The 26,446-nt window shown below is 44.3% G+C and overlaps 1 protein-coding gene across 1 annotated transcript in view; it reads right to left on the reverse strand.

The window, feature by feature from the left end:
- Positions 1-1,152: 1,152 nt before the first annotated feature.
- vwa5b1 (von Willebrand factor A domain containing 5B1) overlaps positions 1,153-26,446 on the reverse strand; it is a 52,694-nt gene continuing 27,400 nt past the window's right edge. Inside the window, exons 9-22 of the mRNA XM_063207695.1 lie at positions 22,821-23,023; positions 20,521-20,635; positions 19,628-19,813; positions 18,768-18,975; positions 17,987-18,186; positions 15,761-16,040; positions 14,900-15,016; positions 12,644-12,958; positions 11,949-12,086; positions 10,998-11,129; positions 9,688-9,762; positions 7,647-7,716; positions 4,117-4,240; positions 1,153-1,992 (exon numbers count right to left, since the gene is read on the reverse strand). Coding sequence (XP_063063765.1) covers positions 1,156-1,992; positions 4,117-4,240; positions 7,647-7,716; positions 9,688-9,762; positions 10,998-11,129; positions 11,949-12,086; positions 12,644-12,958; positions 14,900-15,016; positions 15,761-16,040; positions 17,987-18,186; positions 18,768-18,975; positions 19,628-19,813; positions 20,521-20,635; positions 22,821-23,023 — 3,000 coding nt within the window. The 3' untranslated portion in view covers positions 1,153-1,155. The remainder of the gene's footprint in view (positions 1,993-4,116; positions 4,241-7,646; positions 7,717-9,687; positions 9,763-10,997; positions 11,130-11,948; positions 12,087-12,643; positions 12,959-14,899; positions 15,017-15,760; positions 16,041-17,986; positions 18,187-18,767; positions 18,976-19,627; positions 19,814-20,520; positions 20,636-22,820; positions 23,024-26,446) is intronic.

The following is a 26,446-nucleotide window of genomic DNA, read 5'->3' on the forward strand; positions in this document are numbered from 1 at the left end:
CCAAATGCCCTGGTTTTATCTGTGCAATTCAACCAGTTAAATCATTCAACCGGGCAATCATATGGTTGAATTGCATAGGCAAAGCCAGGTCATATGAAGTATTGGAATTGTGCTGGCTTGTAACTAATGAATTCAAGTTGTCCATCACTGTTCCTAACCAATAACTGAACAGAACAGACATACCGCACAGTACAATCGTTGCACGCAAATCATACCAACCAGCCCACATACATGGTTGGGATTCCCTTTCCTCACCAGTGACTGGATACACTGTGCAAAACAGACACAGCGCAGTACAGTGCACAGTCCTTCCTCAATCCCAGTCTCACCTTGCCTGGCTCTTGCCCGACCTGTAGTTCCGCGCAGCTTCGTGAGCTCCACTACTAGATCTGGGAGCAAGTAGCAGGATTAAATTTCTCCGGTCAAAAAATAATCGGAGCATTTATTGCTTCAATATCATCAAATTCCTTCAAAAACATTTTCTGTTGATCTTCAAAGCGTCAATATAGTCTATAATATGTCCTGTGACTCCTCAATGCGAGCTGCCATTGATATTGAAGCATTAAATGCTCCGACTTATTTTTTGAGTGGAGAAATGGAATGCTGCTACATGCTCCCAGACCTCTGTGTGTGCTGAGCGCCACCAGCGGGCTCCAGAGCTACACACACACACAAAAAGGTCTGGTAGGAACCAGGCTAAGTCTCACCCTCCACAACACTATTGGGGTTGTAGCAGAGCATGCTGAACTGGTCCTCCATCCTCGCACACCAATAACTGTGTATATACAGTAGAAACATCCAGTACACACACAGCCATCGATCCACACTCGCACACCGCCATTCTAATCCCGACACACTGTTGGGGTTGGAGCAGAGCTATAAGAGCTGCAGGTTCTCATCTCAGTGCACCTCCCTATTCATTACTGTACAGCTCTGGAAAGGCCGCTTCAAATGTTTCAGTTGTTCTGATTATGCTATTTGTAGGTATGTCTTTGATTAAAATCAACTTCTTACTGAAACGCATACCTATGAGTAGTAAAATCAGGAAAACTGAACATTTTGAAGTACACTGCAGTCATCGTTCCCCTCTGAAAACACCTTTACTGTACACACTGTACCCGGACCCTTCCTTACCAATAACACACACACCCTCCATCACACACTGTTGGGGTTGTAGCAGAGCATGTTGAGCTGCAGGTTCTCGTCCCAGTGCCTGAGGATGATGAAGAGCTGGTTGGCGGCCGCCTTCACGTTGGCCAGGTCTTTGCCCTCGGGCATGTCCTGCCGGCTCAGCCACATGCTGGCCTTGGCGGCCACCAGCTCCCACTCGATGAAGTAGCTGGCCGAGCTGTGCTCCAGCCAGGCCAGGGACACGGCTGTGGCCCACACCAGGCTCTCCGGATCCAGGGAGTCCCTCTGCTGGGCCTGGGTCTGCTGGGCCTGGTGGTGTTGGTGGGGGTGTTGTGGCCCTCGGCCCTGGGCCTCCACAGGGGTCCCCGGCCGCTCCGAATCTGACCCACGGCCACTGTCCATCTGCGAGTAGCCGGGGGAGTGCGGAGGCTCCTGGGCAGGAAGGGAGGAGGAGGTGGTGGAGAGGGAGGATGTGGTGGAGGGGGAGGAGGGGGAGGAGCAGGAGGTGGTGGTGATGGAGAAGGGGTTGGTTAGGAAAGGGGAGCCTGCTGCTGCAGTGTCTGCCCGGAGGCTGTGCGGGCTCCTGGCTAGAGGGCTTTGGCTGCCCACACTCAGTTCTGTGTCAGGCTTCGTTTCAGGGGTTGGAGAGGGCTGGGGGCTGCCTCCTCCCCCTCCCCCTCCTCCACTTGCATCCCCGTCCTGGCTCTCTCCTCGGCGGCTGCTGGAGTGGGAGAGGTGCGGCAGGCTCTGGCGGTGGCTGGTGAAGGGAGACGTCCATTTCAGCTTGCTAATGGGCACGCCGATGGCCTCGCACAGAGCGCTGTCCAGCGCGAAGGCCCCGCTGGCCAGCTGCAAGGACACCTGCCGTGGTGCGAACACAAAGAGCGTCCAGAATTAGCCCATGGCGGCACAACGGTTACCCTTTTACACTGTGACGTCACAGTCTTTTTTTTAGAAAGTGTGCTCAACTCCCAACTATTTCTTACAAGGTCTTCGAACACGAGTAAACAGCAAAGTTCATATTTAGTAAACTTCACTGTGACGTCAGACAAGTTCCGTTTTGGAAGCGAAGCAGGAAAAACGACGACCGCTTTCTATACAAATCAGTGGGGCATAAAATGTCTATGCCACCGGATGCTTATTTTTCCTGCTTCAAATGCATTCAATTGATGGTGTCTGACGTCATGTGAAAAAGGCTGTTGGATTGTGGTGCGTGCACTAAGCTGCGAGTGTCAAGCAATGCTATTTACCCAAATCCCTTGTCATTGATTGATTGACTCTACTGATACGGAGAGATTGATTCCTATAGACATTCCCTACTCCCTATTGTCCAGTTGAACAAACAGTCTTAATGATGAAGTTCACAAGATAATTATCAGACTCCACTGCCAATTAATCAATTGCTAGCTGACAGCACGAGGGGGTCTAGGCTTTCAGGCAACTTTGAAAGGACCTTGTTCTTTCCGTTTTTCATTTAGCCTTTTAACAAAATTCTGTGGATTGTTCGGTGAAAGCCCACCAATTTTTTTTCAGGGACATTCCTGTCATAATCATACATACAGTTAGAATAGGCTCTTCTTTTTTCATTTTGTATTTTACAAAATGCAATGGGATGTGCCCCGAAAGCGCACTCATTTTTCAAGGACGGTCCTGTCACCATCTACAGTTAGAAGAGGACAATTACAATTTAAGGCCCTCACCACCACCAACACCACCGTTCTCCTCCTGCCGTCACCCGCTCTATGTATAATGACGTACTGCAGACCAATTAATCAGCACTTGAAATATGTTTTCCTTTTTGAAACAGAGATTAATTGCTATGCAGCAGTGGAGCGTTCTGATTCTTCTCTCGTTTCTCTCTTTTTTTTTCCTCCATCGCCCGTTCGTGTTCTTTCTCCTCCACACAAACCAACGTCAAAGCGGAGCCAAGAATAGAAGGGAGAATGGCCTTAGTAGCGAAAACATACAGCGGCAAGGGCAGTTTCTTACTGCCTACCAGGGGACCTATCAACGCAAACAGCAATCAAATGAGCTGAGAAGAAGAACACTCTTTTTTTCAGCAAATAATTTCCATCTTTACTTTAATTAGTCTCCACTGTGGGCAAATTACACTAAAATACCTCAGAAAATGCTCCTCAGATCACGAGACAAGCCACATTAGAAGATTTTCGATGTACAAGGTTAAACGGATATTCTAACTTTGCGTGTTGTGTTCCTTTGCCAAAACGAAATATGGGAATACATGAATATGTCTTATTCAAATATACCCCGGTAACCGTAAGTAGAACATGCATTTTTTTTTTTTATTCTGTCAAGTTTCTGTGTCACAGTCAATGTTACTGTCTCCCACACATAGAAAATAAACATGCTCCACATCAATCAAATGTGGCTGCAACATGTAAATGAGATCTTTCTTCACTATTGCGATTGTCACAGTCTACAAAACATGGAAATAAACATGTTAAACATACTCTACAATACATGTGACTGTGTAGCATGTATGGCAAATGACATCTTCCTTCATATCACTATTGAGTTTCTGTGTTGTGATGTTATCATGAATAACTGTCATGAATCATGAATATCTATATGATGCCTCTTAAAAGACACAACAAACATATTTAGCCTTTTTTGTGACAAATGACAGCAAACATATTACACAATGTTCAAATGTCATTTCGACAATTAAGTAACACCTTTTCCTTCTCCACTGAGTTTCTGTGTGTGATATTTCTTAAGCTACAAATTTGTTGTCATTGTCCCTCTCGTTAACGTGGAAATAAATGTGCTGCCCATACATTTTCGAATGTGACAGCATCATGTCAGAGACATTTCTTCATCCCCACCAAGTCTTGTGGAAATAGTTTAATAAATTTAGTGTTTGGCATTTTCATTTTAAGGAGACTGTGACAATGGCAGTGAACACGTTACACAATGTTCAAATGTGACTGCAGCATGCAAGTGACATTTCTTTAAATGACGCACCAGAGGGATGTAGTCTTTGCTGTCCCCGTCCCCGTCCCCTGCCGTGTCACTGGTCTTGCTTTGGCTGCGGCTCATGAAGCCCCTGGCGGCCTTGGTCAGAAGCCTGGTCCGCGTCAGGCTCAGCCTGCACAGGAGACATTAGGCACACACACACACACACACACACACACACACACACACACACACACACACACACACACACACACACACACACACACACACACACACACACACACACACACGCACACATGCATTCACAGGAGACATTACACACGCACGCACGCACACACGCATGCACACGCACACAAACACACACACACACACACACACACACACACACACACACACACACACACACACACACACACACACACACACACACACACACACACACACACACACACACACACGAGAAATTACACACACACTCACACAAGCAAACATGCACACATGCACGCACACACAACACTTCACACACTGAGCGGTGCCCGCCACAAAAAAACGCTATGCAGCCAGACCCACCTCCTCATGTGACACGCTATATACAGTACAGTATGGGGTCTGTCATCATGGAACAAAAAGAAGAAAAGCCTTGCTAAAAGCGTTTAGCTGGTGTGTCAATCTCAAGTTAAGTCATTTTCGGTAGAGTGAGCACATCTAAAGCGACTTTTTCGCAGGTGCCAGACCTTAGTGTCAGACAGTTGAAAGAGGTAGACTGTACACGGTGAATATCCGGGGTGATCGAAACGTTGCACGTTTTTATTAAAGGGGTATGCCACTATTTTGGGGCTTAATACAGTTAAAATCGTTGGCTGGGGTTTATAAAGGTGGTAAAGTCTCTTATTTCTCATGTAAGCGTTGTCTTGCTTTAAGACAAGTTAAAAGAGGGAATATGTCGCTAAGCTAGTGAAAGTCAATGGATCCGTGTAGCATGCTTAGCGACATGTGTGAGTGTGTGTGTGTGTGTGTGTGTGTGTGTGTGTGTGTGTGTGTGTGTGTGTGCAATTGGCTGTGTGCAGACCTACCTCTTTCATTTTATCAATCTCGACTTAAATAATGTCCAAAAAAATTCGGCCGACTATTTTACTGAAGCAAGCAGGTGATCCTAACAAGCCCACTAATTATCAGGCAGGTATTGTAGGAGCATGGATAATTAATCAATCAAGCTGAGTTAATCACACAGAAAGAAAGAACACTGCTCAGTCACAGCTGAGTGCCCTATTCACTGAGACTATTTATCACTTATCTTGGGCCTAACCCTTGTGGACCTTATGCCTCTTTACTCTCTACTTATTTCTTCTTTAAACTCATTACTTCATTTTTCTTTACATCTAATTACATATTTATCTATCTACTTATTTTTTTCTATTCTGTCTAGTTTCCTTTCTTGTGTTTTTGCTATTCGCTCTTGTTTCTGTGTCTCTTTTCTACCTCACTCCATTATTTTTTTTATTTTAACATTGTTGTTTATCCATTTGTTAAGCACTTTGAGCTGCATGCCTTGTATGATACTGTGCTATGCAAATTATTATTATATATTATATTATTATTACATTACCACTGCACACACACAGGTTATTCACTTTCTGAGGCTACAGTAGGATTGCCACCTCTGTGTGCGCATTAGAGAGCTTGACTAACAGCCCCTTCGTTTAAACCCCAATGCACGGTACACAGAAAAGTCAAGCAGCAACAACAGTGGCAGCAGAATCTATGGCAGTGCCGTGTACAATGGATAACCACTGGAGGTGTTGTTGTATGACCCTGGCGGGTGGGTTTGAGGGAATGGAAGCCACGCTGGCTGGTGCTGGTGGCAGGAGAGACAGAAAGAAAGAAAAGGCAAGCCCTGTTTGAGACTGGCTTTGCAGACAAAGGCTGTGAAAGGGATACGGAGAAGCCATTACAGGCGAAAAGCTGTTTGAACGGTGTCAGAGACACACAAAGGCAGAGGCAGGCAGGGAGGCCATCAGGGAGGGGTCAAAAAGGGGACAGTTGTTCCAGGCCCAGGGACAGAGGGGGCCCAGAATTTGATACTCATTATATTGTATGTATTGGTGGGTGGAGGGGCCTTCTAGATGATGGGGCCCGGCCAAAGCTGTCAGTGGCCCCTGGGGACAGGTGTGCATTGCCAATAGCCTGACAGAGAGAGAGAGAGAGAGAGAGAGAGAGAGAGAGAGAGAGAGAGAGAGAGAGAGAGAGAGAGAGAGAGAGAGAGAGAGAGAGAGAGAGAGAGAGAGAGAGAGAGAGAGAGAGAGAGAGAGATTCCACAGTGGCAGAGGTTTTCTCTTCCCCAAGAGACTGACCTTAGTAAATTGCCTCTGGTGCTGCAAGGTCTGTGACACCATACTCTGGTCTGAAGCTAATACCATGTATTTAAGTCCACCCAATCAGGATGGCCCTTAAAGGGATTTGTGCTGTAGTAGGCTATGTTGACTCTCCATATAACTGTATTATTTCACAGCATGCTGTAATTGTCTACACTAATGTACTGCATGTCTGTAAAAAAGATTATTTGGATGATCATTCTATGTACGTATGTGTAGTTGTGTCATTGAAATTCAAAGAGTGAAGTCTGTGCGTGTGTGTGTGTGTGTGTGTGTGTGTGTGTGTGTGTGTGTGTGTGTGTGTGTGTGTGTGTGTGTGTGTGTGTGTGTGTGTGTGTGTGTGTGTGTGTGTGTGTGTGTGTGTGTGTGTGTGTGCGTGCATGCCTGTCAGTCACTGCGAGAGAAAGACTACCGTAGACTCACAGATTCCAAAGGTTAATTATGTGGCACTACTGAGAGAGAACGTAATTGAACAGAACGCCATAGTGCATGAAAACTGAAGCAGTTGATCGCCAGCATGCTTCCCGGAGGATACGTAGTCAGAGATATCATATCAACATAGTGGTTACCATGTTGGTAACCATGATATACAGTGCATGGGTACCATAATCACTTTTGTTGTTATGGAAACTGCCATGGTTGCTTCATGTCAATGGTTTCTATGTTGGTTGCTAGGTCGATAAATGGTTTATCGTAATCTGGTTGACTGGAGACATAGCTGACAGTTTGACATGGCTGAACGGTCACATAGAATAATTACAATTTTCAATAGTTCAGTTATTCAATTTCACATTCTTTGTTGAGGTACTTTTATTTTGAAGCTTTAGGCAGCTAAAACATTTTGATGAGAGTTTGAATGGCTTTAGCAGTAAGTTTCTTTAAATGCTGTTAATACCAAATTTGTCGACAAAGTACTTTTAATTTGACACAGTTATGGGCAGAGGAAACAGTTGGGATGATGATGGGCTAGACCCAAAACGTTTGTTCCTTGTATGTCGGTTTTATTTACTTTATTCGGCTTTGTTTAATACAGTTTTGATTTTGCATTCAGCTCTTGTGTGCGACTTATTTCTTCTTTTCGCCAGAGGAAACAGTTATGCATGATGAGTGGGTGTGTAATCGTGTGTGTGCGTGTGCGTGTGCGTGTGTTTTTATTTGAGAGTGTCTGTGTGTGTGCGTCACTGTAGGATCATCTCTCGTGCCTACCTGGCTGAGAAGAGGCTCTCCACGGATCTCTGTGAGTGCTCCGAGGTCACTGACGGACTCCGCTGAGAGGCTGCAAGAGAGACCAGATGACAGAGAGACCGTGAAGGTCAGGTTAGGCTGTCATGCATAGCCCTACTTGCTCATCTCACAACACACACCTTTGTGTAGCGCTCTCTACAGTACACACACGCTGTCACTCAGCATTCAACTTGAGCCACCTTGAAACATCTCAGCGATGTTAAGTGGGTCAATGACGTTTTAGTAGCAGCACACGTCAGGGTGCTGTAACCACAGTTAATGCCACTATTGTATGGATTAAATTATTATTTTTTGTTTTTAGTGGATTATCTAAGAAGCATATTATTACTACAGTATATTGGCATTAGCTGTGGTTGTACCACCTCACGTCTGAGCCCTGCCAAAAAAAAACGTCACTGACCCATGAACAAACACACTCAGATATTTCGGCATTATTTGGTCACATCCTCACAACATCTCAGCCCTCTATTGTAATAATAAAATACTAACAAATAGCTTTCATACAGTACTTTTCAAGACGGTTAAAAGATGGTTAAACCCACCTAGCCATTCATATCCTACTTGGTCACCACCCCACACTTGAGTGATCTGCAGTGCAAACACACTCATACGGTGCCTTCAGCATTCAATCTTGGTCAGTGATCACCTCATGACATCTCAACGTGGTCTAACCACGTAGTCATTTAACAACATCTCACTGATTTAGAATCCCACTCAAAACATTCACGGTTAACCTGTTCGGAAACAACCTCTCAAGGATCTAGACTAGACACATTTAGCATTCACAGAGGGCAGCTGTTAGCCTGGGTGAATAGCCGACTGTGCGGAGCCAAAATCTTTGGGTGGAGTACAGAGGATGGCGTCGCAAGGCTAGGCAGCTGTGGCCTAGTGGTTCAACATGATGGACCTCAGATCAGAGGGTTCCAGGTTGAAATCAAATCCTTCCACTCCATCACCATTTCCCAATGTCAAGTGTATGAGCCTTGGAAGTGTGTCAGCCTAATTAGTCACGCCCAGTGATCGGACACTCTGCAGAGTTCACCAAAGCATATCAAATCACTGGCCATAATTATGAAGGCTGATACACTTCGAAGGACACACACTAGACTTTGGGAAATGCCCCATATCTCCCCCCATGGCTGAGATGTCCTTGAGCAAGGCACCTGACCCCACACTGCTCCAGGGACTGTAACCAATACCCTGTAAACAACTGTAAGTCGCATTGGATAAAAGCGTCAGCTGAGTGTAATGCCATGTAATGTAATATGACCTTTGGTTACTCTTAACATATCGACAATATAGAATCCTACTCAGGCAGTCACACTTGTTCATGAGAGACATCTCAAGGATCTAGACTAGACACACTCACTCACACTCACCAGCCATTCGGATCTAGAAAAAACACTCACACATATAGCAGTAGCCTTTGCTTCCCTCACACTTTCAGCAGTACCCTTTGCTAACCTTTGATTAACATCTCAGCGCTCTACAAATTCACTCACAAAGCTCACAAAGCTTAACCTGTTCATGAGAAACATCTCAATACTGTACACTGTTCAATCACTCAGCCAGCCTTGAGAGTAGGACAGGAAAAAGGGTGGGCAAACACAACCCATAAGAGAGCGCAGAGCGGACCCTTTGTCATCACGTCTGCGAATGTGAAGGCCACATGCCTTCAGGTGTGGTGTTTTCTGATGATGTAATATCTCGTAGCAATTCAGACAGCCACAATGGTGTGGCGCGCAGCCACATAGATGCACAGACGCATGCACACATTTGCGCACACATAAACACACACACAGAGCAGAGATACACAATACACATAACACACACTGACTGACGTACACACACACACACACACACACACACACACACACACACACACACACACACACACACACACACACACACACACACACACACACACACACACACACACACACACACACACACACACACACACACACACACAGCCCAGGGATAGTTGGTAGGTATACATCACCATCTGTGAATCTGTACGTTTCCCATCCAGATGAGGATGATGGAGTGCTGCAGTAGGAGGCGCCTTCATCAACATCTAAACAAACAAACAAACAAACAAACAAACAAACAAACAAACAAACAAACACACAAACAAACAAAGCTGTGTGATAAAACAGAAACAGTATGAGCTTTCTGAGCTCATAATTACTTAATAATGAATCACTGCAAACACATGGCATACCATATTGTTGTTACACTGTAAGCTTAATATATGTAGGAGGAACCGAGATTTACCTTGAACCTCTTGTTTAAAGTATATGTGATGTATTTTGTGATAAAGTACTTCTGCTACTGTTCTTTTGGGGAGGAGGGGATGCTGCCTCGACAGTTTTATATAACTGGCATTTAATGTGACATTGTTCCCTCAGCCTCGCCAAGCAGAAAGTGCAGAGGAGCAAATCACGACATAGCCAGAGAGATTTCTGTTAACTCAGTAACACTGCTGACATTTAGCTGAGAGAAACACTGGCGTCGTCTTGTGGGTGTCTCTCAATGCTGGGGATTAGGGAGATCCAGAGCCTACTACACTCACATTCGGTGACAAAACATTAAATGAACAAGAATAAATCGCACAACGTCTGTTTGTTGACTCAGTGGCAGGCAAGACAGATGTAATATGGCTGGAAACAAAATCAAAGGTCAACAGAGAGGGTGTTTGATTTGTAAGGATTTTTTTTTCTTTTTGTACGACTGGCAGCGTAATAGCACAAGTCGCCTCCATCTTTCATCTGTAAAAAGAGCATGGGTACACTGTCACAGCACCGTGCTCCCTAAAAGAGTTGGAGAGCAGAGCAGAGTGCTGGCAGATTTAGTCTGAAATTGCTTCAGAGTGCTCCTTGGCGTCGGAGCAGAGCCTTCATTTCCACCTCAGCAGGGAAGGAGCTGGTCAAAATGTCACTGGCGTTGTGGCCACTTGGCCGCTGCAGTGCACACACACTGTACTGTAAGTGCAGTCCGACTTCATGACTCAGAGACGACAGGACGGAAGAATTGGGGTCTGCAATTTACTGGTCCATTCAATTCTCACGCCTTAACCCAATATGACGAGTTAGGAGAACAAGTGGGAAGTGGACTAAAGCGAAAGAGAGGAGTAAGAAAGACATGAAAAGATAAATGATAGAGAGAAGCAAATTTTTGCATGGATTCAATTTGAAGTCCAATTTTAGAGATATGAGAACAAATAGAAGAGGAGAAAGTGAAAAAGACACAAACAGATAATCAGTGGTCAAGGTAAGTTCATTTTGCATGGATTTGATTTGAAGTCCTCACTTGCGGGCAGAAGGCCATCTTCTGCCTCCGACATGCAGCCTGACTGGGAGCGGCCCAGGCCGATAGAGTAGCCTCGCTTCTTCCTGCTCCCGGACCGCGAGCCTGGCTGGGAGCTTTTCTTGGAGTCCTCTCCTGGGCACATTCAGTTGATATACAGAAGGTAAGTCACATACAGTATAGAGAAGCATTATTTATGGAGTAGGGCTTGAACCGATTCTTTTTTTCTTGCCCTAGGTGAGCACTCCCTTTCCTTTTCGTGTAATTAGAAATTACCATCTGTAAACATAGCGTTGTACATCTGATTGGGCCCAGCTGATCTACCATAGGTCATACATTATATTCTGAGCGACTGCCCATGAAGAATCATTGTGAAAGTAGTGTTTTATTTCACCTTTATTTTTTATTTTTTTTATTTTACTTCACTAATTCTGTGGGGCGCTCAGGTGTTACTGGCGCCCCCAAGTCATTTGGTGCCCTAGGCGACCCCCTTGTCTGCCTATGCCTAGCAGAGGCACTGGACTAGGGGTCCTTGGTACTGTAATGCAGGCCCTAACATGATCGTAGAATGTAGAATGTAGAACTCATACATCACCTTACTGAACCGTTAATCATCAAGGAGCTTGGTCCTTCTGTTTAAACTTCTGAATTCCAAAGGGCCCCACACTATCAGTATACTATACATACAAATGAATGATATGTAATACTACTTATGTGGTATGTGCAAACGTATATGACTTATATTAGTGTAGATGAACAAGAAGGCTTCATAGACCTACTGCAAAAAAAACACACAAGTAAGGCATCACTGTATTTATGGTGTGGCATACCAGCGGTCCTTTGATGTACTGTTAGGGCTGTGCATTGGACTGGGATCCTATGTGGCAGGTAGCGTGATGCTGTGTGGCGGTGTGGTGCGGTGCGGTGGAGTGCAAACACAATCGGGTGACTCACCCGTGCTGCTGAACTCAATGGAGGTCTGTAAATATTCATTAGTGTCTAGATCGATGGGGACGAAGGCTGTGTATTTGCTCAGGATGTTGCAGGCTTTGCTCGTGTGAATGGCATACAGCTGATACCTGCGTCCAGACCCTGTGAGGTGATAGCACAAAACCTCCATCACTGTAGTTCAAGACATACACAATCTTTTTTAAGACCATGACCACATTGGATCGGATGAATGTATAAATATGTGAATATGCAGGTAAAACGGTCTGCATCCACACCATCTTTTCGTTTTTATATAGTTTTCAGAATGTTCTGCCATTAAGGCCTTTTCAGATTTCTCCACGTCAGCAGTGGTTTTCAAAAATCTCAGTTTTCTGAGTTTGATTTATGTGTTTTCATATGTATCTGCATTAATGTGGACAGGTCTTAAAGAAATGCCAGGTAACTTTGGATGATGTCCTGAATGGAGGTTCATCAAGTGCATCCAAGTACACATTTCCAAAATTCCAAAATGTAATGTTTTTCAACTCGGCTAATCAAGTAACCAGGGTAAATGAAATCACATTTATGGCATACTGTATACATACATCACACCGTTAATGAATCAACTTAAACAAAGAAACCGATGAATATAAATGATAAAGATATGCAAGATGAAAAACTAATGCTGTACTCTAAGTGTATATTGTGTACACCCTCACCGTGTTCAATCTCGCTCTCTCTCTCCGCCATCTGCTCGAAGTCCTGGATGATGGACTGTGCGGCCAGGTGGTGGAAGGTCTCGTTCCACAGCTCCTCGGTCACCTTCTCCTCCCGCTCGCGGCCCTCCAGGTAAGGCTCTATGTCGAATGGCACCTCCCACTTCACCGCTTTACCGCACAGCAGCCCCGACACCACAGCTTTGCACTCACCCCTCACAGGGACGGGGGGGCTGGTGGCAGAGGTGGTGGCGGCAGACACGGGATGGCGGGAGTCCTGGGGAGTCTCCGCTTCACACAGCTGATGTGCATAGCCGTCTACATGACAGGAAATGAAAGTCAGGTTTGGAGTGAGGAGTCTCCACACTTAAAATCCTTTTTAATTTGTTTTTTAAATTCCATGGCAGGATTACGTTTCAACAGTTCAACCATTGTCTTCATCAGATTCTCTCAGTGTGCAGACTCCTCATTCCAAACCTTTAGTCCCCTTGTCCTGCACCTTTTCCATGTATGTGCACATTTCTCACCCTCAAGGGAATGAAAGTCAGCCTTGTTGGTGACTTTCACACACAATAAAATGACCTTGGTGTCTCACCCATCCCATACGTACATGAATCGGGGACTTGAACAAAATGACAATAATCAAAAATAGCCCAGTGAGCAAGTATGATTTGATCTATTTTCTCATGTGTGAACTAATCCATAGTGAGGGTTCTGAGGGGTCTCCGCTTCGCACAGCTGACATGCATAACATGGAAGGCAATAAAAGGAAATGAAAATCGGGGCACCTTGGCTCAATAGGCTAAGGAACCAATAATGTAAATCCAGTCCAACGCCATCGCTCTGTCTCACTCATTTCCACTCACAATCACTCACTGTCCTATTCTGAATGAAGACATAAAGATCTGAAAAAAGAATATGAATGAAAGTCTGCGGTGCTGATCATTGTGCGATGATGACACAGCACTTGAAACACCATGAAATGTACCCTCTGGGTTGCTCTCATCATGCACGCAGGGGCGTAGCACCAAATTTGGGGCCCCAGGAACAACCTCTTTCATGGGCCCCTCAAGAACATTTTCCATGGACCATTTTCCATAGGAGGGCCCCCGATGGGCCCCCCCAGGTGGGCTGGGCCCTAAGAATGAGTCAGGGTTTTCCCCCCCTGTTCCACGCCACTGCATGCACGTGAACAGCTTGAACGAAATAAGCAATAACAGTAGGCATGTGGACAAGGATGATTTGAGCAATTTGCCACACTGGTGAGCATTAAAGCAACAGGAGGCAAATCGACCCTGCGTGGAGCCCATTTCGTTTTCAATTTCGAGTTTAAATTTTGACATATCCATCTAAATTACCATAACAATGTGGACACCTATTATTTGAGCCATTTACTGCACAAACTTAAACTGTGACAAATAAAGTACTTGACTTGCGATTTTAAAGTTGTGCCCTGCTGAGGGTATTTTTAAGCACTTGACTTGACTTAACTTGTGAAATGTAAAGTAAAGCCTTGCATTTTGGCAGGGAGAACGTTTTATCCTAACCCTGATCAATCCCACAGTAAACGTGCAGATGTTTCACTTTTTCATGTCATTGCGTCTAATGCATTTGTAATCGAAAAGGCCTTCTACTGGACTTCTACTGCAGCCTCCGACAGTTTTACAAGAATTATCGAGCCATATTAAAATTTAATACTGACTATGCTAAGGTTGTCCTTGAAGAGGAAAGCACCCCTGAAATGACACCTCACGGGGGCATAAAAACGTCTGTGTAGACACTTGCACTGTACTGTAGACACGTGATTTCAAAACAATATGGAAGTTATTTTACCCTGATGGATCATAAAAAAACATCTCCAGATACATTTGCTGCCAGCAGGGCCGTTGTCTGCTTTGGCTGGGCCTGGGACAAAGTCATCTGGAAGGGCCCCCACACCCAATACTGTACATATACAATTCAATAAGAACCTTCCCCATTTCTCCCTGGGCCCGGCACAACTGATCTCTTTGTCCCCTCTATTGTCTTCACTGTGTTTATGACCCTGGTTCCCAGAGCAAGAGCTGAGCTTTCATCATGACTGACCTCCCTCTCTGAAAGGGCCCCCACACACAAATACATAGAATGGAATGAGGCCCTGATTTCCCTACCGACTACCCCTCCACCCCCAATTTCTTGCTGGGCCCGTAACAACTGAACTCTTTGCTGCCCCCCCCCCCCCCCCCCTGTGTTTACGAGAACTGAGCGTTGATGACTGACCTCCCTCTCCAGTGCTGCCCATGGAGGGGCTCTCTGAGGAGGACCTGGAGCCGTTCTCCAAGACTGGCACAGGGGTAGGGGCTGGCAGTGGAGCAGAAGCAGGAGCAGGAGCAGGAGCTGCACAGTACAACAAAATGAAAATGAGGTGTAAGTATTTGAAGAGTTTATTTGCAAAACGGTGTATCTACATTTTGTAGAATGTTGGGAAATTCTTTATTGGGCATTCCATTGCATTGCATTGCATTGCAAGATGCATTTTATATAGGTAGAAAAAGTATGTTCTCTATATCTGAATGGCAAAAATTTACACATAGGTGATAGGACCTCTGAACAGTCATTTTCAGTAATAAAATGGTAGATGCACCGTTTTGCAAATAAACTCTTCATTTCAGTGTAGACTCATGAATCCAGATAGAGTATTAACAACACAGTGCAGAGTCAAATGGCAGTTGACAGTGCAGTCAACAGTCAACAGTGTAAAATTCTGCAGGTGGCCAGTGTACTGTAACCTCAACTCTACAGCAGTTAATATTATTTACACAATATTGAGTAGAATTGTCTGAAAGGCCCTGCCGTGGCCTAACGGTACATGTAGGGCACTAGGTTGCTATGCCGGCAACCTGGGTTCGATTCCGGACCGGGTCATTTGCCGATCCTTCCCCATCTCTCTCTCCCCACTCATTTCCTGTCTATCCTGACAAAAATAAAGGCAGAAATCCCTAAAAAACTCAGAATTTATTACTTTGATCAAAGGGTAAAATTAACACTAATTGCACGTGGGACCAAATGGGATCTGAAACTGTGTTCATTTCAACTCTTGCTGAAGTTATATTAGCGATATATTAAAACTGGCGTATTTACTGTGTGGAGATGATGGGGCTTGGATTTGGGCAGGAGCTGGGGCTTGTGAGGCTGGGGCTGTACTGCGTCCCATTGGCTGTGGTTTGGCACTTGGCTGGGGAAACTGTGGCTCTACTTGGGCCGCTGCCTCTAGCTCTGGCTCCTGGTGGTCCTCCTGCTGCTGATGCTCCTGCTGGTGCTGTGGTGGTGGTGGTTGTAGTGGTTGGGGGCAGCGCCCATGCTCCCCTCCTGCAGCAGTCTGCCCCCTGCAGGACGTGGCACACAAACTGGCCAGCTGCGGCTGAGGGCGGAGGAACATGGGGAATATGGAGGAGAAATTCATTACCGGCTGTGGGAAGGATATGGTCTTTTATTGTAACATCCACTTTCACACACACTCACTAACTCATTCACAGGCAAAGACGCACACACACTCTCGGACACGTGCGTGAGCACAAGCATGTCTTCAGACAAAAAAACACACACGCACATGCATACACACGCATGCACGCACACACACTGGCTTTGACAAATACCAATTGGATCGCAGTCCCGTCAGATGTTCACAAAAACTGAAAACTAACTGCTTCAGAAAAATGCACAAATCATTGAAGACTTCCTTCTCACGCAAGGCAACGGTTTTGATAAATGTCTGTCTTTAAAACCCCCGTGCATTCCTCATACACCCTGAGATAAATGCTCCTTGTTCTATCTGGTTTAGCTTCCTTTCCTTTAAGCCTAAAGCCGATTTATTTGACACATCCCTTTGATTTTACTAAATCACAGGCCCTCCCCCTCACTAAGGGGATTGAGATAAATGGTTGTTTGATTGCAGCTTATTGGATTTTTTTCTTCCTTTTTCTCTCTTTGTGGGAGATTCTCTTCAGATCACATCCATATATGGGTGACAAGGCCCATTACACGAGATGCAGGGAGAAAAATCCATAAATATGGACTTGTGTTGTTCTCTCTGGGTACCTTTAGCATCTCTAAACTAAACGATACTTACAGTCAGCTTTGCCTGGGCCCAGAACAAATTAATCTGAAAGGCCCCCTCACCCAATACATACAATGTAATGAGGTCCCTATTCTGCCCCCCCACCCTCTCCCTGGGCCTGGAGACAACTGACCTATTTGTGCCCCCACTTTTGGCTTCCCTGTTTACAGAATAGGAGAGATTCTGAGCCACGACAACAATACTACAAGAGACTTGCACGCATGCTCTTGTCCCCCTTTCATTTAGCACAACACTGGGTGTTTATCATATATATTGGTCCCCTCTCTTCAGCCAAAACGCTGGCCATGATTGCACCAGTCATTAGGAGGGGTGCACTGTGCACATCAAAAGACCCGTCACCGCCTATTTTCACTCGCTCGCTCCATTGTCTCTTTGCTGCCATGGCAATCCCAACGCTCGTGCACTTTTTGACAAGTCCTAATGTATTTCTCTCTCTCTCTATCGTTCTCTCTCTCACTCTCTCTGTCTGTCTATTTGTCTCTCTCTCTGACTCTCACTGTCTCCGACTACCCCCCCCCTCTCTCTCTGTCTCTCTCTCTCTCTGACTGTCTCTCCTGCATGCTCTCTCTCTTTCTGACTATCTCTCTCTCTCTCTCTGACTGACCAGCCAGAGGATCAGTTGAATTCCAGACAAACGTGTCCTTGCATTTAGACATCTCATCAGCACAGGTGAGAGAGGCACGTGCAGACGGATCATGTGTAAGGAGGAGACTCGCCCCCTCCCTCCCCACTCTCCTTCCCTCCCTCTCCCCTTTCAGAAGACTCATTTCAGATGAGCTATTAGCTATGGGAGGCACAGCATATTGCCCAGCGGGAGGAGGAGGGATCAAGGCTGCCTTCATAATTCGATTAGACGCCAAATGACATGATCCGCCATCAAATCAGATTGCCATCGAAATTGAAATGACTGTTTGGGGTTGGCTCGTACTCTGATGAAACAACTCAGTGGAGCTGCTTTAAATCATGCTTTGTTTTATCAACACGCAGTGCAGGGGGAAGGAATGTAGGATTGTTTAATTGCTGGGTATTCCTTGTAAAAACTCTGATGACAATACCAATCATTTCAAGTGAATAACTGTAAGCAAGATAAGCAACTGGAATGAAATTCTACTGTAGATTTCAGACATACTGTATATCAGATCAACTGAACATATGGTATCTTATCTATTCATTTGCCTATAAATAACTGATTACAGTATGTTTTGGCATCCGTTGGTGGGGTGGCTGACCTGATAATCTAATTTCCACTGTGCTCCATGGTCAGGACTGGTCTGGTTAATCAGTTCCTGGACCTTTGCTCTCCGTAGAGGGTTCTTGCCCATCACAGACGTGGGGTCGCTGGGCGTGTACACCCTCTTGGCCGGGTTGTAATCCATTATCTGATTGGTGCTGTAGGCCCGTCTCCTTGGCGACGTTTGTGTGTCCATTCCTGCTGGGCGGAATAATATTCATTCATACCCATACGTGACCGACATACAGAATAACGCTGAGTGCAAGTACTCATTATGCAGATCATGCATATCATCCTCTGTGGTTCAAATGTCACCTGCTTTTTGAGGAAATTGATTTCAGCCATCTATTCCTGATAAGATATAATGAAACCCACTGTGACCCTAATTTTTCCTAACCAAAACATTACTATAGACATGAATTAATGTCCCCTGTTCCCAAGGTAATATAGGGACATGTTAACAGTTTTCTTCACTGAGTTTGGTCTATTGGTTATAATCCCCATTGACCCAAAGTTACCACTCAAGAACAACTTGGGCACTAGGGGTATTCCAATAAAAGCCTCTCTTTTCTGCTGTGCTCTACAAAGTTAGAATAGATGCAACTGAAACAATCGGTTATGGGCTACATACTGTACTATATGCCAAATGATACATTCGTAACGGCCATGGGCAATCACCACACCTTTCCTATGAGACATTGCATAGTTAGCCTCCAGACTATCGCAGGTGTGAGATAGTCTGACCTGACGTTAACCAGGCAACTGCAGTAGTGCCTTACCCGAGTCGTTCTCATTCGGTAGTGGGCTGCTCTCGGACAGGCTGTCCTGGTAGCCATCGAACATGGCTCCAGAGTGCACGTGGTGACCGCTGTGTGTGGCTGTGCTGTCCAGTGCGCTCCTGCTAGTCAAGTCCTCCTCCTGAGAGTGGTAGAAGACGGAGCTGGTGGACTCATTGGATCGCATCATGCTGTATCGCCTGCGCTTCTCCTAGATGGGGGAAAAGAGATGAGAAAAGTCTTCTCAAATGTAACTTGTGGTGGGGGTGCTGTGGTTCAGTGGGCTAAGGCCCTGTAACATGACACATTACATTACACGACTACATTACACTTAGCTGACGCTTTTAGCCAAAGCGATTTAATTATTTACAGGGTAGGTTACAGTCCCTGGAGATTTACACAAAGCATTCACAAAGCTTTTTAATAAAAATGAATGTGGTATGATTCCAAAATTGGGAACCCAGCAGGGACCCTTTGAGCCACTGAGCTCTTTAAATACATATCTAGATCAATGAAAAGTAGTTGTGTGTGCTGAGGAATCCCTTTGCTTCCATGATTACTGTATAATGGAAGAGGGTGGAGGTGACCTGGAGTTACTAAGGGAGGAAAAGTAGTTATGTTTGATCGGCAGTGTGAGAAGCACTATAGTTTCACTAATATTCTGAAAAAAGTGCCTCTGAGTCTTTAGAAAAGAACACAAAGCACGTTTTTTATCATTGGCATCCATTTGGAACATGATGCCTAGGTTTAGGGCAGGGTGTAGGTCTAGGCGGCCGTGTCAACATGACATGACATCCAGCACTGCTGCCTGGTTAAATGGTGTCAAAACATCATGGCAGGGTATGAGGCTGCGCTACACTCACTGATTTGGGGTTGGGGTGGTAGCGTGTGGTGTCACAGACGGCGCAGTAGCCAACCAGGCGGTCCCCTGGGAAGAGGAAGGTGTTGCCCACGGGGGACAGGAGCACCTCCTTGGTCTCCGGGAACAGCCACTCGATGGAGATGTCACTCAGCACCGGCGTCATGGACTTCTTCAGGAGCTTGATCATCTGATCACAATACCCAACAATGACAGACATGGTTAACTATTCACACGAGACCTCTGTTATAAGTGTGTTGTTACCAGAGTGCCAGTTAAGTTTGTTGCTTTTTTTATGTAATACAAGACTACACAAGACCTGATGGATGTACAAGATGAATTTCTATATGTATTTATGTTCACAATACATATGTGAATAAGATGTTGTACTGATGAATGTATTTCATGTTTCTCATGTCAGTTCATAATGTATTACAGGATCCATTTGTTGTGTATATGAGACCCATAAACAACATTTTCATACCATATCCTGTTATTGAAATGATTTTGCACTTTGCTGTTTTTGCTGAAAATTAATATTTTTTCCCCTTTATTGTATGAATGGGGTTTTTTTTCCACTGAGAATGAGAAAATGAAACATCAGAGCCGTGTCCCCTTGACAAGCCGCAATTTGCAGCCTGTTGATAATTGCCTGGCCTGATAATTGCCTGAGTCCTGTGATATTCACACCTCAGTGTGGGAATGCCAGATACATAAATGTGCTGCTGACGGCAGCACAGCAGCATGCAACAGCTGTATAGTGCCAGTGGTGGAACAATTGCACACTGAGCCCCAGGGTACAACACTGATAGGGCCCCCCATACGGCCACAATAGGGCCCCCACCATAGGGCCCAGTCAAACCCTTGGCCCCCCATAGCTCCACCACTGTACAGTACCTTGGGCTGTAGCCGTTCTCCCTCCATGAGAAACTCAGCGGTCCCTTTAGACACCATGGCCAGCCCCTCCACCAGTCTTCGGCAGACACCCTGGCCAATGCCAAACGTGTAGCACCTGTCGATGGTCAAATTAACAGTCAGTCCTGGTCTAAAAGTGACCCATGGTGGCTCTTTTTTCCCCTAGGATGACTGCATCAAATTTTCATTTCACAAGTGATTTTCACTTGTAGTGTATGTCATTATTATTAGTATGCATTAGCGCTTTGTAATGTCGGGGTTTGGACAAAAATTCAGTCCCTATCTGAAACTGAGCCATGGTGAGTCTTTTTTTTTCAGTACCACTGCATCATATTTTCATTTCGCAAGTAAATTTCACAGCTAAAAAACGTCATCATTTTCACTATGCATTAACACTAGGTAATGTCCTTTTTTTCATTATTAAGAATTTGCCGTAGCACATCAATGTACTTCTAAACGCACTGTTCCCTTGGCTACTGTAGCGACTATAAACAGATGTGATGTCTCTTGGGTATTATTAGGAAGGTACGGTAGGTTATACGCAGGAACAGAAGGCAATTACATCAGTACTGAAGATGATTATCTTACTGAAGATGATTATCTTAATAGCAGTAAGGCGATTATGAGGAGGAAGATTGATGTGCTTTATTCAGGTATCAGTCTGAAAGACCTGAAGTCTAAAGGTTTGTTAGATGTACCTGATGTAGAGTTGAGATGTGCATGTTGTATGATATTTCAAGATCCAAGATGTGTGTGTGTGTGTGTGTGTGTGTGTGTGTGTGTGTGTGTGTGTGTGTGTGTGTGTGTGTGTGTGTGTGTGTGTGTGTGTGTGTGTGTGTGTGTGTGTGTGTGTGTGTGTGTGTGTGTGCTTGTGAGAGGGGGGGGGGTGCCTTGGTTGTCTTTCAATCAAGTGTTGCTGCTTTGCTGCGACCACATGGACCCCATTCCATCCTTTCCAGTAGCAACCAGAGATAGTATATTGGACCTCTTCCTGTATTCTCTCTGTACTAACTTCTATATACCACCCTGGTTCTGATGGGGTTTGCCAATGATGTACTGTAGAGGCTACTGCCTTACCTCATTCAATCATTCACTGTTTATCATGCTTGTTTACAGACTTAGTATGGGCTAAATGTCTAAGCTGAGTCCTATGATCTTTCAAATATCTGTGCAGTAAATGCCTGAACTGAAGGATGCATTTGATTCAGATTCAGTCTTATATAGCGGACAGGCTAGTGTTTGTGAGAGACGACATGGATTTTGTGTGCTACATTTGAGTCTCACAGAACAGGCTTATAGCCAAGCCAGAGCTATAGATAAATGTCCCTGACTCAGGCTAATTGCTTTAGTCACGACCTGATGATTTGATTAGGTTAAGAAAGATACAATTGTTTTAAACATATAAGCACAGTCTTCCACCTCCAGGGGGTGGCCATTTGTCACTGCAGGAAGGCCAGACCCTCTGGGCTGCGTTTCCCAAACACAATTAGGCCTGAGTAGTACTTACTGCAGGTATGAGGAGCCACTTTGGCAATATAGCAGAAATACGGAGGTCTCACATCATCACTAAAAGTTCATACACATACTGTTTTACCCCTCACATGCACTTTGCGCAACCATTTTATTTGCATGTGAGAAAAATATTCAATGTACGCCTATAATGTATGAATGTATTGCATAAACAGGGCAGGGCAGTTTGTACTGCATAGTCATGTTTATTGCCAAACCATAGCCATGGATTTACGGCTCTGTGGCTGTGCCATACTCGTGATCCCATGTATGACAACCAGGCAAAATTGATTAGGCAAAGGCAGATGCAGTCGTGTTACAGTAAGCTTCCTTGAATGCCTTTGTGTGCTCACTGGTGAGTGGGTGGCTGATGTTCCACAGAGTCAAGTTGCGCATATACCCACAAGGTTTAAAAACGGGTACAGGATCAAAACGCCAATCCAAGTAAAAAGACACAAGCGTAACAAAGAACTTCCATTTAATACAATTTAATTTCACTACTTTTAATGTGGTTATTTTAGCGATGTTTAGGCCCCCAACCACCCTTACTCCAACTAAAGGTCTGTGGGTGGCTGTTGTTAATGTACAGTACCTGCGTGTCAATGTTTTGGCCCCCATGGCCCTTCCTTAGACTAAAGGTCTGTGGGTGGCTGTTGTTAATGTACAGTACCTGGTGAAGCGAGCGTTTCAATGTCTTGGCCCCCATGGCCCTTCCTCAGACGACAGGGCCGTGGGTGGCTGCCACTGGTGTGGCGTCACGTGCGTTACAGTACCTGGTGAAGCGTGCGTGTCGGCGGAGCAGCTCGATGACTCGTCCGGTGTTGCTGACGGCCCCGTCGGTGAGCAGGAAGAGCAGGCGGGGGTGGCCGCGGTGCAGGGGCTGCCTCAGGATCCAGCTGAGCGGCGCCCAAAGGTTGGTGCCGCCCATGTCAGCACGCATCTTCCTGACGTGCTCGCACGCTGTTGCTAGGCTCTCCTGTGGAGCCACAGCAACAATAAAACATTCTGTAAGCATGTTTACATGGGCACAATAAAGTGATTACGGAAATAAACGGTTAGGCTTTACTCCATTTACATGAGCACATGAACAAACCAATTACAATGCTACTATCACTATGTCAGAAACGTCACAATAGGACATAACTGGAAATGCACAACAATACCTCTTCTTAATATGTTCTATGTATGTCTGCTGTTGCCCAGTCTTGCACTTTATATGTCTTTAAGGGTATTGTATAGGAGTGATTCTACGATTTCCCTACGCTTTTGGCAAAAGCAAAATGTCAATTATCAGTATTTTTTTTCAACTAATTGACCTAGATGTTTACATAGTGTATATATTTAAGTTTCCAAACAAACAAATTGCCAAGCTTAATCTTAAATCATTTGATAAATACTCTAATGAAAACGAACATTTGCTTAATTATTTTGTCAACAGTGTTATGGACAAATACTATGTCATTTCAAACATATATAAAAATACTACAGAGTTGAAACAATATATGTTTGAAAGTGCTTATGTCCCTTAGCAGTAATGTTGTCATTAATCTGTGCAACTGATATAGAAAATGTGATTGTTGAGCTTCATAAGTAGGATTTTATGAGTCACTGTGATACAGACTGACACATTTTTCATCATAAATCCCTGTAACGTCTGATTTGAATATAGTCACCCTCCTTACACAAGACTTCCTTCTCCAGAGATAATCCCTAGTGTATGTTCATAGGATTTTTCCAACACATAAGGGATCAATAGCGCAAAAATACTTTCAAAACAGTCAACGGTGTTACTCAACTGTGTTACGGTCAACAGTGCAGGGGAACAAGTCGGCACTTTTTTAGGAGAAAAAAACAGAGCAGACAAACCCATCTCCCTAGAACACAAATTATTTTGTTTGTTTGTCTGTCAATATGGATATAAATTGGCAAAAACATACTCCTCCTCAACTGTCATCAGTGTTGCCAGATTGGGCTGGTTCCCGCCCAATTGGGCTGCTTAGGATGGCCGTTTGCGGGTAAAAATGGCATCTATCAGAAAAACCTTCCCACTGCCATATAAATCAATAGAATTGGGCGGGTTTTTAGGGCGGATTTTGATCATTTTGTGGGCTGGAAATCATCAGCCTCATCTGGCAACCCTGACTGTCATACTTAATTGTAACACCATTGACGGTAACACCGTTGACATTTCAGCCATTTTTATGGTGTTGTGCTAACTGAGGACCTCAGAAGTTCCACCACAACACCTTAATCAATTCATGTATCTGTATGCTTTATCTGTGTTTTTCTACATGTGATTTCTAATTCAGATTCTTATGAATATGTTGATAACACTGTTGACAGGCAATTTTCCCGCTATGAGAACATGAAAAAGAATGGATTAAATTATGGAAGGATGGAGCTCAAAATTTACCAAAAAGTCTTCCCGTATCCTGCCAAAGAGGTTATGACATCACGTGATGTTATTCGTATGGCCTAAGACCAAACCATTACTGATTTATGGAGGAGGTTTCAGACCGTGACACGGTTAACACAGTTTTCGTGGACACACACAAAATGGCAAATTTCATGTATAATGGAAAGGACAGTGGTCTTTCTGACAGTTTTGTCATATTGTGATGATTACTGTGAATCAACATTTGCAATCGTCTTGGGCAAAACAAGTTTCTTTACATGCTAATATGAAGACTGAATCTGACATTTGGAAAACAGGACGGCATGAAAACGCCCAAAACCAGTATTAAATATTCATTCTTGCTGAGGGAAATAATGCTATGTCTACACTTTCTGTATTATATGAAAGATAAATGTTTTCTAATGTCCAAAACATCATTGGATGCAGTTAATAGTTAGTGGAATTGCCAAATGAAATCCACTGACTTAAAAGTGTAGGCGAATTAGAGAATCACTCATAGGTACTCTAGGTGTAATGTATGTGTACGGTCTATGTCTAATTGTCTATGTCCACACCAAAAGTCTATGTCTATGTCTGCATGGAAAAGTAAGAAACTTCAATTCTTTGTATGACCAGTGCATGCAAAGAAATTAACAATAAAACCGACTTGACTTGACTTGATTACTCGAGAGAGAAAAAAAAAATCTGATCATATGCATGTGATCTCAGTGCTCAGTGTTGATTACATGCATAGAGTTATGCTGTTTTGATTGAGGTATTGAGTGTTCAAGTACTCTGGAATATCTTGGGTAACATTACATGTCAAGTGATATCGTGCAATCAGATTTTCACATTTTGCATTACAATTTCTAATCAGTGTTGAATTATCAGACAGATTTGAGTGTGTGTCCACTCTGGCGAGTCCGCAATCTTGTTAAGCCCAAAATTTAGGGGTAAAATGGATTTCCAGGAAAGTAGGATATTATGAATTTTTTTTTTCACTTCCACATGCCTGCAAAATGTTTTTTTTTTTTTTTTCATTAACCAATATTTCTGATTTAACAGCAATGCGATGTGCCCCTCATACATTGAGACGTAGCTAGGTGGGACCATAGATATACAGTATGTACATACTGTATGTACACTCATCCTTAACAGCCTGCAACAATACTGTACTCAGTTAGGCTGTGGCCCAAAGTGTGTGAACCTGTGTAAGAATTGTAAGTTTCCTGTTCTTAGCCGACAGGAGAGGCACCCGGCGTGGTCTTCTGCTGCTGTACCCCATCTGCCTCAAGGCTCAATGTGCTGTGCATTCAGAGATGTTCTTCTGCACAACTTTGTTGTAATAAAAAGTGGCTATTTGAGTTATTATTGCCTTTCTATCAGCCCTGACCTCTGCAATCAACAAGGCATTTTCGACCACAGAACTGCTGCTCATGGGATAATTTTTTTTTCTTTTTCTGACTAGTAGCTGTTAACCCTAGAGATGATTGTGTGCAAATATCCCAGTATATCAGCAGTTTCTGAAATAGTCAAACCAACCTGCCTGCACTACTTACCATGCCATGGTCAAAGTCACTTAAATCACCTTTCTCCTGCATTCTGATGCTCGGTTTGAACTGCAGCAGTTCGTCTTGACCATGTCTACATGCCCAAATGCATTGACCTGCCGCCATGTGAATGGCTTATCAGAAATGTGCATCAATGAGCAGTTGGATAGGTGTGCTAAATTAAGTGGTTGGTGAATGTGTATACAAGGTATTTTTCTTCACAGAAATAGGAAACCAATGACTGCGCTTTAGGGGACTCAGCAAGAGACAAGCTCAAGAGACTCAGCAAGGGTTTCGTTTAAAGTACAAACAAACAAAAATAAAACTTGAAAATGATTGAAGTGCTAATTATAAAATACAAGTCAATCGTACTTCATTGATATTCACAGATGCAAGAAAGGACTCGGTCACAGTTGTTGTTTTTGTTACATACAGAAATATTTATTTTAATGAT

Source organism: Engraulis encrasicolus, chromosome 10 (genome assembly GCF_034702125.1).
Source record: "Engraulis encrasicolus isolate BLACKSEA-1 chromosome 10, IST_EnEncr_1.0, whole genome shotgun sequence".
NCBI lineage: Eukaryota > Metazoa > Chordata > Actinopteri > Clupeiformes > Engraulidae > Engraulis > Engraulis encrasicolus.